This window comes from Microtus ochrogaster, unplaced genomic scaffold (genome assembly GCF_000317375.1).
Source record: "Microtus ochrogaster isolate Prairie Vole_2 unplaced genomic scaffold, MicOch1.0 UNK1, whole genome shotgun sequence".
In the NCBI taxonomy this organism is placed as follows: domain Eukaryota; kingdom Metazoa; phylum Chordata; class Mammalia; order Rodentia; family Cricetidae; genus Microtus; species Microtus ochrogaster.
The window spans coordinates 2,059,979-2,072,368 of record NW_004949099.1 but is presented as its reverse complement, the minus strand read 5'-3'; the positions used below and the strand labels follow the sequence as shown (position 1 = coordinate 2,072,368).

The 12,390-nt window shown below is 43.3% G+C and overlaps 1 protein-coding gene across 4 annotated transcripts; it reads left to right on the top strand.

Moving 5' to 3' along the window:
- The first annotated feature begins 499 nt into the window (after positions 1-499).
- Positions 500-11,504, top strand: Cnbp (CCHC-type zinc finger nucleic acid binding protein). Of its 4 annotated transcripts, none has more exons than XM_026788215.1 (5): positions 500-679; positions 8,965-9,081; positions 9,200-9,292; positions 9,449-9,650; positions 10,443-11,504. In XM_026788215.1, the coding sequence occupies exons 2-5, from the start codon at positions 8,979-8,981 to the stop codon at positions 10,558-10,560; spliced, it is 516 nt and encodes a 171-aa protein (XP_026644016.1). In that variant the 5' UTR covers positions 500-679; positions 8,965-8,978; the 3' UTR covers positions 10,561-11,504. The 4 variants fall into 4 exon arrangements, with proteins under 4 accessions (XP_026644016.1, XP_026644015.1, XP_005364888.1 ...); XM_026788214.1 differs by having other exon boundaries at positions 8,965-9,102; XM_005364831.2 differs by having other exon boundaries at positions 501-679; positions 9,452-9,650.
- The last annotated feature ends 886 nt before the right edge of the window (positions 11,505-12,390 follow it).

Genomic DNA, 12,390 nt, shown 5'->3' with positions numbered 1-12,390 from the left:
TTAGGCATTTTCATTTGGGAGGACTGCCAAGAGCACTAGCAGGGCGATGTCGAGTTATACCCAGGAGGCACAAAAACCAAACGCCTCTCATGGGCCATAATGGTGGCCACAGCCACTTCTATGACCAGGCTACTACGTACGACCTTCCCCCAAACTTAAGTGTGTGTTCTGGAAACTTGGCCTCCTGGGGGCCACCGGCTTAGGGGACACCGGCTCCCGCAAGCTGCGACCACTGCCCAGGACAGTCCCCTAGAATACGGCTGGCAGGAGCGGTCACTGCGGGCTGGGGGAAGGCCACCAAACTTGGTGGGACGAACCGTCCTAAAGAAAGCAGCGGACAAGCCCTTGAGCTCCGGAACCCAGCTCCAGGCGGGAAGCCACGCGCCGGGCAGCCGGAAGAGGCGGAGCGCGGAGGAGGAGCCTGCCCCGCCCCACGCCGCCCTCGCGCTAGACTCGCGCTCCCCGCGGGCGCTTCTGATTGGCCGGCCCCGTTCCCTGCGCTGATTGGACGCGTGGGCGAGGCGGAGGAGAGCCGTGCGCAGCGGCGTGTGTGGGGCCGTGTGCAGACCCGCGTGTGGCGCAGGCAAGGACTCTGAAAATAAACAGCCGCTGCTTTGCGAGTCGTCTTCCAGGGCGTGCGTCCGAGTCTCCACCGCTGTGGGCTGCTCAGACGCCGAAGGTGAGGGCTGGGGATGTAGACGGCGCCGCGGAGGCCGCGGGGTTGGCGCGGCCGAGACCGACTGGGGGGCCGGAGCTGCGAGGCGCGATGGCGGCCGCACCTTGGCCTGATCCCTGCTGCGTCAGGCGCGGGGCTCGGCCTGTCTGCCTCCAGGGCCTTGGTTTCCGCCCCGCCGCGGTTGGGCGACCGTCCTAGCCGCCCAGCAGCGCGGGAACTGGGGACCGGTGCATGGGGGCCTCGCTCGGGGCCCACGGTCGCGCAGGCCGCAGGCGAGTGGCAACGAGGCCCGGCGCCCTTGGGGCTGAGGCTTAGAGGGTCGCGCGCGGGCCTAGCGCCCGGGGCCAGTGTGGCGGGAAGTCCTGGAACGAGGCCGTGTGCGGGGAAGGGCGCCCGGGCGCGGGGAAGGTCCGTAGGCCGACCGCCGGGTGGAGGCCTGGCGGGCCATGTGCCAGCTGCTGCGGGGCCTCAGGAGCCGGCCCGTGACGAAGCCCGCGCACGCCCCTTTAAGGCTCCGGAGTCGAGATTCGGTTCTCTAGATTGCCAACCTTTATTCTTCTTGATTTCTTGTAGTTTTTTTTTATTATAAACGGTTTATTCTACGCCGGTGCTCAAGCCGCTTTCTCCTGAATCGATAAGATTCAAGTTTTAGATCCTCCGACTCTGCTGGGGCGGCCGGAGGTGGGAATGGTTCCCAATTTGTCAGGCCCTAAGGCCATCCCGGCGGCAGAAATCGTTGCCAGTGTTACTCGGATTAAACGGATATAAATTACAGCAGGCCTCGGAAGTAGAATTGGCAGAGGTGAATCTAGATTCTCACTAGCGTGGAAACCTGCTTTAGAATGGTCTAATCGCCCCCACTTGGGTTTGGGTGCTGATTTGATAGGTAAATCTTTAGCTTGTTGCCACATGTCAAGCACATGGCCTCAACTATCAGGCACTTCCAGAGGAAGTGACTACAGATGGCCTGGGGGTGGGGGCGGGGGTCCGGGATAGGAAACCCCGCACAGCAATCGTCCGATTTCAAGTTTCTGAAATATTATCGAGGACACAAAACAGGCAAGACACTGAACTTGTCTGCATCTATGTAAAAGGGAATTAAGTTAGCTCCGTTTTGTTTCCAAGTTTTAGGAGATAAAAATCCCCATTTCCTATTTTGGAGAGATTTGTGCCAATGATTTAATCGTTGGATTTAAGTTTTCTCAAGTTTGTTAGCCGTTTGCTCCTAGTATATATTGAGTGTAAGGTTGTTCAGAGTTTTAAAAAGATACATGAACTGTGGTTCTTACCGTCCCCCAATTCTTTAGTTCTGAAAAACTATTTTAAAGAATTATTAACGTGGTTAAAGTGCAAGCTTATCAAGCTGTAACCCCCCTAGTTCTATCTTTTTTTTTTTCAGCATGCCTTGTCTACAAGGAACTCTGTGTATGCTGTATAAAGGGAATAGGTTATTGGAATCCCAAGGGCTGAATTAAGGGCTTAATTTTACCCCCAAATTACAGCTCCTGGCAAACAGTCTATAAAAACCTAACTGCTGTATGTTTGTACTTGCCTCCTTCATATCTAAAAAATCTTGTATTTGAATTATTCCTTTTCATACTGATAGCAAGAGATAATTTATTTTATTTTAAACAGATGTGCAATCTGTAAAATACTTTAAACCAAGTGTTTTTTATATTCTGGCAATTGCACAACTGCAAATGGGTAAAATAGTAACTTTTTTTTTTTTTTTTTTGGTTTTTTGAGACAGGGTTTCTCTGTGGTTTTGGAGCCTGTCCTGGAACTAGCTCTTGTAGACCAGGCTGGTCTCGAACTCACAGAGATCCGCCTGCCTCTGCCTCCCGAGTGCTGGGATTAAAGGCGTGCGCCACCACCGCCCGGCAAAATAGTAACTTTTTAAGTATTAAAAATTTTGTAATTATTTATGGGATTCTTTTGGACTTTTAGAACCTGATAAAAAATTTAGTAAATAAGTCACTGCTGGAATGCTCCATGAGGTAAATACCCTAAGAGTTTGCCTTTCTCTTCATAGTCTCCTAACAGTAAGTTGAGAGCCAGAAGACTAATACCGAGGCATCGTGGCCAGCTATGTGGAGAATGCTCTTTTCCATACTGCCTCACTTAATAAGGGCTCTTATTCTGGCAGTGCCTGATTTCAGGTTGTTAAACACATGGGATAATGAAGTGAACTTAGGCCTCTAATGTAGATTACAAATAGGGCTCAGTATATTATTACAAATACAAGCCAGGCGTGGTGATACAGGATTGTAAATAAGTTTGAGGCCTGCCTAGGCAACAGTAAAGTTGTCTTAAAGGGCAGGGAAATCCAGGAGTGATGGATTACTCCTTGAACTCAGGAGGCTGAAGCCTGTCTCTCAATTTGAGGACAGCCTCCTATATCTAATAAATTACAGACCAGCAAAGGCTGCCTAAGACCCTATTGCCATAAGGGGTGGGGAATGGAAGAAATACAAAAATTACAATAATCATCTGGAGTTGACTCCATAGTCAGAAATTAGTTTATTAGTGAAATTAAGTTGCTAGTGTTTGTGTTGACACTCAGGTTTAAGGAGGAAAAAAAAGGTTTTGTCTTAAAAATCAAGACATCTCTTGTGAGTAAATTTCAAATGACTATTTGGAGTCTGTTTGTTTGTTTTTCGAGATAGGATTTCTCTGTAGTTTTGAAGCCTGTCCTGGAACTAGCTCTTGTATACCATCAGGCTGGCCTCAAACTCAAAAAGATTGGCCTATGTCTGCCTCCCAAGTGCTCAGATTAAAGGAGTCATAACACTCTAAACTTCAGTTTTTATTCTAAAAGAGTGAAAACTTTGTGCATTGGAATTCAGATAATATATAAGAAGCATGTATGTGCATGCTTTTCACCACTTTATCACAGAATAAATTCTGTAATATTGCAGATTCTTAATTCTGCAGAGACTTGAGGCTGACTGCTGACATCTTGTTAGTACTAGAGTCTACCTTATGACTTAAGTAAGTCATTTGTTCTCTAATTTTTTATTTTTATTTTTTTGTCTGTTGTTGTTTAGTTTTAATGAGACCGGTTCTCTGTGTATCCCTCGCTGTCCTGGAACTCACTGTAAACTAGGCTGGCATCCAACTCAGATAATGCCTGCCTCTGCGTCCCAAGTGATGGGATTAGGCGTGTGTCACCATGCCTGGCCACCCTCTTCCCTTATTAAAGGGGAGCAAGGATACATAACTTGGAGAGTGGTTAACAATAATATTTATGGGTGACATACTATTAATCAAGACTTTGTACGGGTAGCCAGGACAGGCAGGAGTGGATGTAATTAATTAACCAAGGTCAGGTAGTGAATTGTCATCATTGTGGCCAGAATCGGGTAACACAAGATTATATCTTGTTTCCTTTTATTATATCTAGTTTATTACAACAACAAAGTGTGTGGTATGTGGTGCCAAGCCAATTTACTGGAGCGTAATACTAAGCATATTCAGAGGGCAAGAACTGCGCTATAGTCTCGGTATAGTAGCCCTGATTAGGCAGGGATAACCCCATGCTTGGGAAAAATTGATCTAAAGCATACAAGCGAATGTAAAACATTGTGCCAGGAAAGCCAGATGAAATAGTAAAGATAGCTCAGTACACGCCATTCTTGGTGAGTGCCATTTTCTCAGTATTCTTGTTATATAATATGAATGCATTTTCTGAGAGGTAGTTAGGATAATTTTTTTTCCTTTGTTAAGGTTGGCACTCTACCACTGAGCTACATCTTCAGCCTTCAGAGATTGTTTTATTAGAATTCCTGTTAGCTTTGACTGTGTACAGTTAAAAAGTGCATTTGCTGGGTGGCTTTTTTTTTTCTTTTGGTTTTTCGAGACGGTTTCTCTGGTGCTTTGGAGCCTGTTCTGGAACTAGCTCTTGTAGCCCAGGCTAGCCTCAAACTCACAGAGATCTGCTTACCTCTCTCCCTTCCGAGTGCTGGGATTCAAGGCATGCTCCACCACCGCCCGGTTTAGTTTGCTGGTTTTGATATAAAAATGTGTTATATAAATAGCTATAAAGTCTGTTAATCTGTAAAACTTGGGTATGTTCAATATCTGTAGAACAATCAAGCCTCTTAGTTTTATACTGGCCTTTTAAGTCAATCTTTTCCAAACTTAATCAGACAGTTGATCACTATCTTTTTTTGAGTGGCAAGACTTACCATATCTTTAGCTGTAGTTTGTGCCATGACACTGTGATACTTAGAATTGAGGCATAGAGTGGCACAAAAATGAGCTCAGCGGGTAAAGGTATTTATGGCACAAACCAGATACCTGAGTTTGATTCCTGGAATCCATGTGAAGGTTGAGAGAAATGACATGGAAGTGGTCTTCTGACTGCAGGATGTGTCCTGCCCTGCCCCCCCCCCCCATACATTTTTTTGTGTGTGTGTGTGTGCCAACAGGAGTTCATGTGTATCATGTGAATGCAGAGTTGTCTAGAGGACAGAAAGTATCAGACCCTCTGCTAGAGCAATAACTAAGCTTAACCACTGAATCATCTCCAGCCCATGTATATAATGCATCTACCTCCTGACCTCTTCTCCCCTTTTTAAGGCAGTGTTTCTTTTTTTTTTAATATTTTATTTATTTATTATGCATACAATATTCTGTCTGTGTGTATATCTGCAGGCCAGAAGAGGGCACCAGACGTCATTATAGATGGTTGTGAGCCACCATGTGGTTGACTGGGAATTGAACTCAGGACCTTTGGAAGAGCAGGCAATGCTCTTAACCACTGAGCCATTTCTCCAGCCCCGGCAGTGTTTCTTGTAGCTAAGGCTGGCCTTGAACTGACCCTCCCGCCTCTACCTCCCAAGTACTGAGATTGCAAGCCAGTACCACCATACCTGGCTTTATTTTTCTATAATTCTAGTTTTTATTTTAAGATTTATTTATTATGTATAGAGTATTCTGCCTGCTTGTATGCATGCAGGCCAGAAGAGGGCGCCAGATTTTTATTACAGATGGTTATTAGCCACCATGTGGTTGCTTGGAATTGAACTCCAGGACCTCTGGAAGAACAGTCAATGCTCTTAACCTCTGAGCCATCTCTTCAGCCCTCTATAATTCTAATTTTGAAAAAGATGTGTGGTTTCTAGTAGTTGGAATTCAGCCTGCATTTCTGGGAAACTTTGTCCCTTTCATTTAGGAAATTGATTTCAAAGCAAGAAGCTTGAGTTTGTGTAGTTAGTGCCACACTAATCTGCATTACTCCGAGTTTAGTATATATAGCCTGACTTGAAGACTTAGGATAGCTTGGTCGTATGGGGCTCATAAAGCTTTAACATATGTTTGAAACTGAGCCGCTGGGCTGGAGAGATGGCTCGGATCTCATAACAGCAGTATTCTTGCTTTTAGGTTTTTTTTTTTTTAAAGGATATTTATTATGTATACATTGTTCTGCCTGCATGTGTGTCTGGATGCCAGAAGAGGACACCAGATCTCATTACAGATGGTTGTGAGCCACAATGTATATGGTTGCTGGGAATTGAACTCGGGACCTCTGGAAAAACATTCGGGGCTCTTAACTTCTGATCCATCTCTCCAGCCCTAGGTTGGTAGTTGTTGGGATCTAGTCTCACCATGTAACTTCTGGATTGTTCTAAACATCTAAGACCATCCTGCCACTGCCTGTTAATTCTGCTTGTTTGCTCTCTATGATTTTCAAGACATGGTTTCTCTGTAGCTTTGGAGCCTGTCCTCGAACTCGCTCTGTAGACCAGGCTGGCCTCAAACTCATTGCCTCCCGAGTGCTAGGATTTAAGACGTGTGCAGCCACCTCCTGGCTTGTTATCTCTCTCTCATCTTTTTTGTTTTTTTCAGGACAGTGTTTTGCTGTAGTTCTAGAGCCTGTCCTAGAACTAGCTCTTGTAGACCAGGTTGGCCTCGAACTCACAGAGATCCCCCTGCCTCTCGATTAAAGGAGGGCACCACCTCTGCCCGGCCTCTTTCCCTTTTTTAAAGGTTTTTATAAATCTGTGTGTGTAGTCCTGAAGATAGGACCCAGGGCTTCAAGAAAGAATGCTAGGCAAGTGCTATACTACAATCTTAGCCAGTATTTTTAGTTCATATTGATTGACATTTTGTGTAGCACTTTGAGAAGTCTGAGTTCTTAGAAAAGAACTTCTGTGGCAAGATAGAGGCCTGACTGCTGGCTTGTTGTTTAGTTATCCCTTGTGGAAATTTCTCAACGACTTCAGGGTTGTTAGATAATAGCTTTTTCCACCTAGAACTTGCTTGGTTCACTCTATACTACTAGCATGAGTGTGCCATGTGCATACCCAGTGCAAGTGGAGGCCAGAAGAGGGTGTCCAGTATTCTGGTACTGGATCTCTGTCAGTGCTGGGAACAGAACTCCAGTCCTTCCGTGACATCAAGTGCTTGTAACTGCTGAGCCATCTTGCCAGCCTGAAGTTAGGCTATCTATCTATCTATCTATTTATTTATTTATTTATTTATTTATTTATTGTGTCTTTGTTTTTAATTGGAAATGCCCTTATAGAGTGAGCTTTGATCCCTATTGGAAGCAAAAGCCTTATCTCCTAAAAATCTGCTTGTATAAAATCATACCTGTGATTTGACTTGGAGTAATATTGAACCTTTAATGAGTATATAATTGAAAAGTACCATTGTAGTAAATTACTGGTGTAGTAACTTATAATAACAAACTTATTTAGTGTTTTACTGTTATTTGATTAGATTGGATTGGGTCTATATGAGAAATAGTTGCACAAAGCAAAAAGTACTTACGGCTTTCCTGCTGTTCCTAAAAGCCATGCTGTATAACTGCCATTTAAAAGATCACTATATGGTATGCTGTAGTGATTCAAAGGTGAATTACTTGGCCTCAGCTCTTAGGAATATGATAAAAAGCATTGTGTTAGTGTGATCTGGTAGCTCTTAACAAAGTACCCTGGATTTTAATGCAAATTCCAATTTAGGAGAGGTGTTCAGATTTTTTTATAAACTTAATATTAAAGTAATGCTTTAAAAGTTAGGGGACCGGGGCTGGAGAGATGGCTCCGTGGTTAAGAGACTGGTTGCTCTTCCAGAGGTCCTGAGTTCAATTCCCAGCAACCACATGGTGGCTCACAACCATTTGTAATAAGATCTGGTGCCCTCTTTCTGGCATGCAGATATACATAGAGGCAGAATGTTGTATACATAATAAATAAAATCTTTTTTTAAAAAAAATTAGGGGACTGTAGAGATGGCTCAGTGGTTAAGAGCACTAACTGTTCTTCCAGAGGACCCAGGTTCAATTCCCAGCACCCACATGGCCGCTCATAACTAATTACGCTCTGGGGGACCTGACACCCATGATAAAACACCAATGGGCATAAAACAAAAATAAATAAACTTTTAAAAAGAAGGTAGAAAAGAATGGGACAAGTGAGAGGGGACTGCAGAGAAATCTAATAGGTATGAAAGTCATGATTCTCAGCTGTGTTAAGTTTTTATGAGTAGTAGATAAAATCTCTATAAAGGTATAACTAAATATGTGTGTGCATATGACATACTTTTTTGAGTTGCCTGGCCAAATTGAGAAGACAATTTGTGTGCACACTATCTCAGACTGCTGAGTTCATTGGCTGTGGATTGACTTTGGCTTCAAGTTTTTGGGAAAGGGTGTGTGTGTGTATCTGAGCTTCATCTTTTAAAAGGGGTGTGTGTGTGTATCTGAGGCTGGCCTAGAGCTCAGGATTCTCGACCACTGTTCCTAGCTTGAATTTTATTTTATTTTTATTTTTTTAAAATATTTATTTATTTATTTATTATGTATACAATATTCTGTCTGTATGTCTTCCGACCAGAAGAGGGCACCAGACGTCACTACAGATGGTTGTGAGCCACCATGTGATTGCTGGGAATTGAACTCAGTACCTTTGGAAGAGTAGGCAATGCTCTTAACCACTGAGCCATCTCTCCAGCCCCCCTAGCTTGAATTTTAAATTAGTATTTCTTGACAAAAGTAAGCTTATTTTTCTTTTTGAGATTAAGCTCCCTTGGGCACTAGGCACACAACATTCATGCTGGCAAAACACTCAGGTAAAAAAATGAACCTGGAATGTTGAGGTATTACTGGGATTATTAACACAAGTGTATGTTAATCCATATGCCTCATTACTGTAACATACAATTTTAGGATTTTTCATTTGCATATGGTATTGGGTAAATAAATCAAGAGTAAATAGATGGGTGTTATTCTAACCGCTATGAACTAATTCCAAGTGATTAATGTTGTTTTTATTATTCCAAAGCTCTAACTGCAGCTATGAGCAGCAACGAATGCTTCAAGTGTGGACGATCTGGCCATTGGGCCAGGGAGTGCCCTACTGGTGGAGGTCGGGGTCGTGGAATGAGAAGCCGTGGCAGAGGTGGTTTTACCTCGGATAGAGGTATTTTTGTCGAATAAAAAATTTGAGGTGCTGCAGAATTCATTAATAACAAGACTGGCCTGATTATCCCAAATCTTTTTATTTTTGCTCAAAATAGGGTTCCAGTTTGTTTCCTCATCTCTTCCTGATATCTGTTACCGCTGTGGTGAGTCTGGTCATCTTGCCAAGGATTGTGATCTTCAGGAGGATGGTAAGTATTTAACACTTCATACTCTTGGGAGAGGTGTGTGCCTACACATGGCTTTGTTATGTTTCTAGTTTAGAGGGTTTGTAGCATGTGGTTTAAAGCCTAGCTTTACTTTGTAAAGGTTTTATAGTCTTGGTCTGCTTCTTTTCCTTATTGTTGAAGCCTGCTATAACTGCGGTAGAGGTGGCCACATTGCCAAGGACTGCAAGGAGCCCAAGAGAGAGCGAGAGCAATGCTGCTACAACTGTGGCAAGCCAGGCCATCTGGCCCGTGACTGTGACCACGCGGATGAGCAGAAGTGCTACTCTTGTGGTGAATTTGGACATATTCAAAAAGACTGCACCAAGGTGAAATGCTATAGGTGAGTCAATAAGTTGTTGCCTAAAAACAAAAAACTCCATTGTAGATTGTGTGTGTGTAGCTGTTGTCTGTTAAAGGGAGAGCTTTATTGGTGCATTTGGTGTAAGTTGAGGGCAGCTTATGAGCTTGGTTCTTCAATGGGGTGGATTCTGGGGATTGAAAATCATTAGGCTTGGTGGCAGATGACTTTGCCCACTAAATAACCTAGTCTTTTTTTTTTACTTTGTAGTCCAGATTGGCCTTTCAACTTAAGGCATTCTTATTTCTTAGCTACCACTCCTGGCAAAGGAAGACTGCATATATTCCATCTCTCTCGTGTCCAACCCCCCCCCCCCCATTTTTTTCCTTTGTGGTACTGGGTATAGGACAAGAGGCTTCAAAAAAAACCCTAGATAAAGCTGGGTGGCGCACACCTTTAATCCCAGCATTCCAGAGGCAGAGGCAAACAGATAATCTGAGTTTGAGGCCAACCTGGTCTACAAGAGCTAGTTCAGGACAGGCTTCAAAGCTATAGAGAAACCCTGTCTTGAAAAACAAAAGGTGGGGGGGACCTAGATAAAGCGTGCAGTTTGGGTCAGCAAGGGCTTGGTGGATATAAAAGTAATTGTGCATATCTATGTTCTCTCCTACGTACTTAGTGGAAAGAGGAAACAGACTTCTGCACAAATATGACTGCAAGGGATTTTTTAAAAAAAATCTTGGGCCATAACATCTCCCCAAATGTTTATAGTCTTAAAATGTTCTTGTTAATAGCTTTTTGTTCTGTATTGACTGTTGTTTATTTACTTTTTAGGTGTGGTGAAACTGGTCATGTAGCCATCAATTGCAGCAAGACAAGTGAAGTCAACTGTTACCGCTGTGGCGAGTCAGGGCATCTTGCACGGGAATGCACAATTGAGGCTACAGCCTAATTATTTTCCTTTGTCGCCCCTCCTTTTTCTGATTGATGGTTGTATTATTTTCTCTGAATCCTCTTCACTGGCCAAAGGTTGGCAGATAGAGGCTGTTCCCAGGCCAGTGAGCTTTAACTTGCAGTGTAAAAGGAGGAAAGGGGTGGAAAAAAACCGAATTTCTGCATTTAACTACAAAAAAAAGTTTATGTTTAGTTTGGTAGAGGTGTTATGTATAATGCTTTGTTAAAGAACCCCCTTTCCGTGCCACTGGTGAATAGGGATTAATGAATGGGAAGAGTTCAGTCAGACCAGTAAGCCCTTCTGGGTTTGAGTGTGTTCCCATGTAGGAGGTAAAACAATTCTGGAAGCATCTGAACTTCCATAAATAACATTAATTTTTAGTATAATGACGGCCTTGGAATGTCTGACCTCAGTAGCTATTAAATAACATCAGTAACATCTGTATCAGGCCCTCGTAGAACATACAGTTGAGTGGGAGTAAACTGAAGAAGACACAACGTGTTGATGGCTATGCCAGGGAGATCGGGATAAAAGCCCAACACAGGAGCAGCTTCATCCCATACAGATGGTGATGGCAAAGGTGTAGAACACATTTTTTCAAAGACTAAATCTAAAACCCAGAGTAAACATCGCTCAGAGTTAGCATAATTTGGAGCTATTCAGGAATTGCAGAGAAATGCATTTTCACAGAAATCAAGATGTTATTTTTGTATACTATATCACTTAGAAAACTGTTTCATTTGCTGTAATCAGTTTTTAAAAGTCGAATGGAAAAAGCAACTGAAGTCTTAGAAAATAGAAAATGTAATTTTAAACTATTCCAATAAAGCTGGAGGAGGAAGGGGAGTTTGACTAAAGTTCCTTTTGTTTGTTTTAAATTTTCATCAATGTATATAGAACAAAATACCATATTAAAGAGGGGAATGTGGAGGACTGAAAGATGACAGTTTCGACTTTTCTTTCTGTGCTAAGTAATGTCTTCAGTAAGGAGAAGCTGGTGACAGAAGAACACAGTGGTCCTGGTGCTTTGTTCACTTGCAGAACTGTAGAAAATTCTCTGGATCTGCTAAATGGTCTGTTCTCATGGGAAAAGGCAGTTGCCACATAAAGTTTGGTGACCTGACTTTGGTTCCAGGATCTATGTAAAGATGGAAAGAGAACTGACTCCTGAGTTGTGTTTTGACTTCCATATTTGCAAAAAGAAAATTCTCTTGATTTGCTCTTAGGTCTGTGTTTACTCAAAATTGGTCTGGACCTCACAGCTTTTAGCATTTTAAATTTTTTTCTGGGCTTCTGATGATATGATCTCCCATCCCCACCCCCAGGATCATTTGATTTAGTTCCTTTATAATAATAAAAGCAAGCTAGCAGTATGTAGTTTAAGGTCAACCATAAGCACTCTTCCTACCCCTGCAGATACATAATTGGTATTTTTCCCATTTAGTAGTTAATTGGTACCCTCTCCTTGCCATGTGATTCTTCACACTGGTTTTTTTGGTGCGTGCTGCACTGCCTGCCCCCTACCCCAGTTTTTTTTTGTTTTTGTTTTTGTGTTTTTTTTTTTTTTTTTGGTTTTTGAGACAGGGTTTCTCTGTGGCTTTGGAGTCTGTTGGTCTCGAACTCACAGAGATCCGCCTGCCTCTGCCTCCCGAGTGCTGGGATTAAAGGCGTGCGCCACCATCGCCCGGTTTGCCCCAGGTTTTTTGAGACGGTTTATCTGTAGCTCTGGTGCTTGTCCTGGAAGTTGCTCTGTAGATCAAGCCTCAAGCTCACAGAGATCCGCCTGCCTCTGCCTTCCCAGTGCTGGGATTAAGGCATGCGCCACAA

Bases quoted from the DNA above. Each gene is read 5' to 3' on its own strand.
- Cnbp (XM_026788214.1), top strand. From the start codon at position 8,979: ATGAGCAGCAACGAATGCTTCAAGTGTGGACGATCTGGCCATTGGGCC. The intron at 9,103-9,199 runs GTATTTTTGTCG...TGCTCAAAATAG, and splicing joins TGGTTTTACCTCGGATAGAG to GGTTCCAGTTTGTTTCCTCA. The intron at 9,651-10,442 runs GTGAGTCAATAA...TTTACTTTTTAG, and splicing joins ACCAAGGTGAAATGCTATAG to GTGTGGTGAAACTGGTCATG.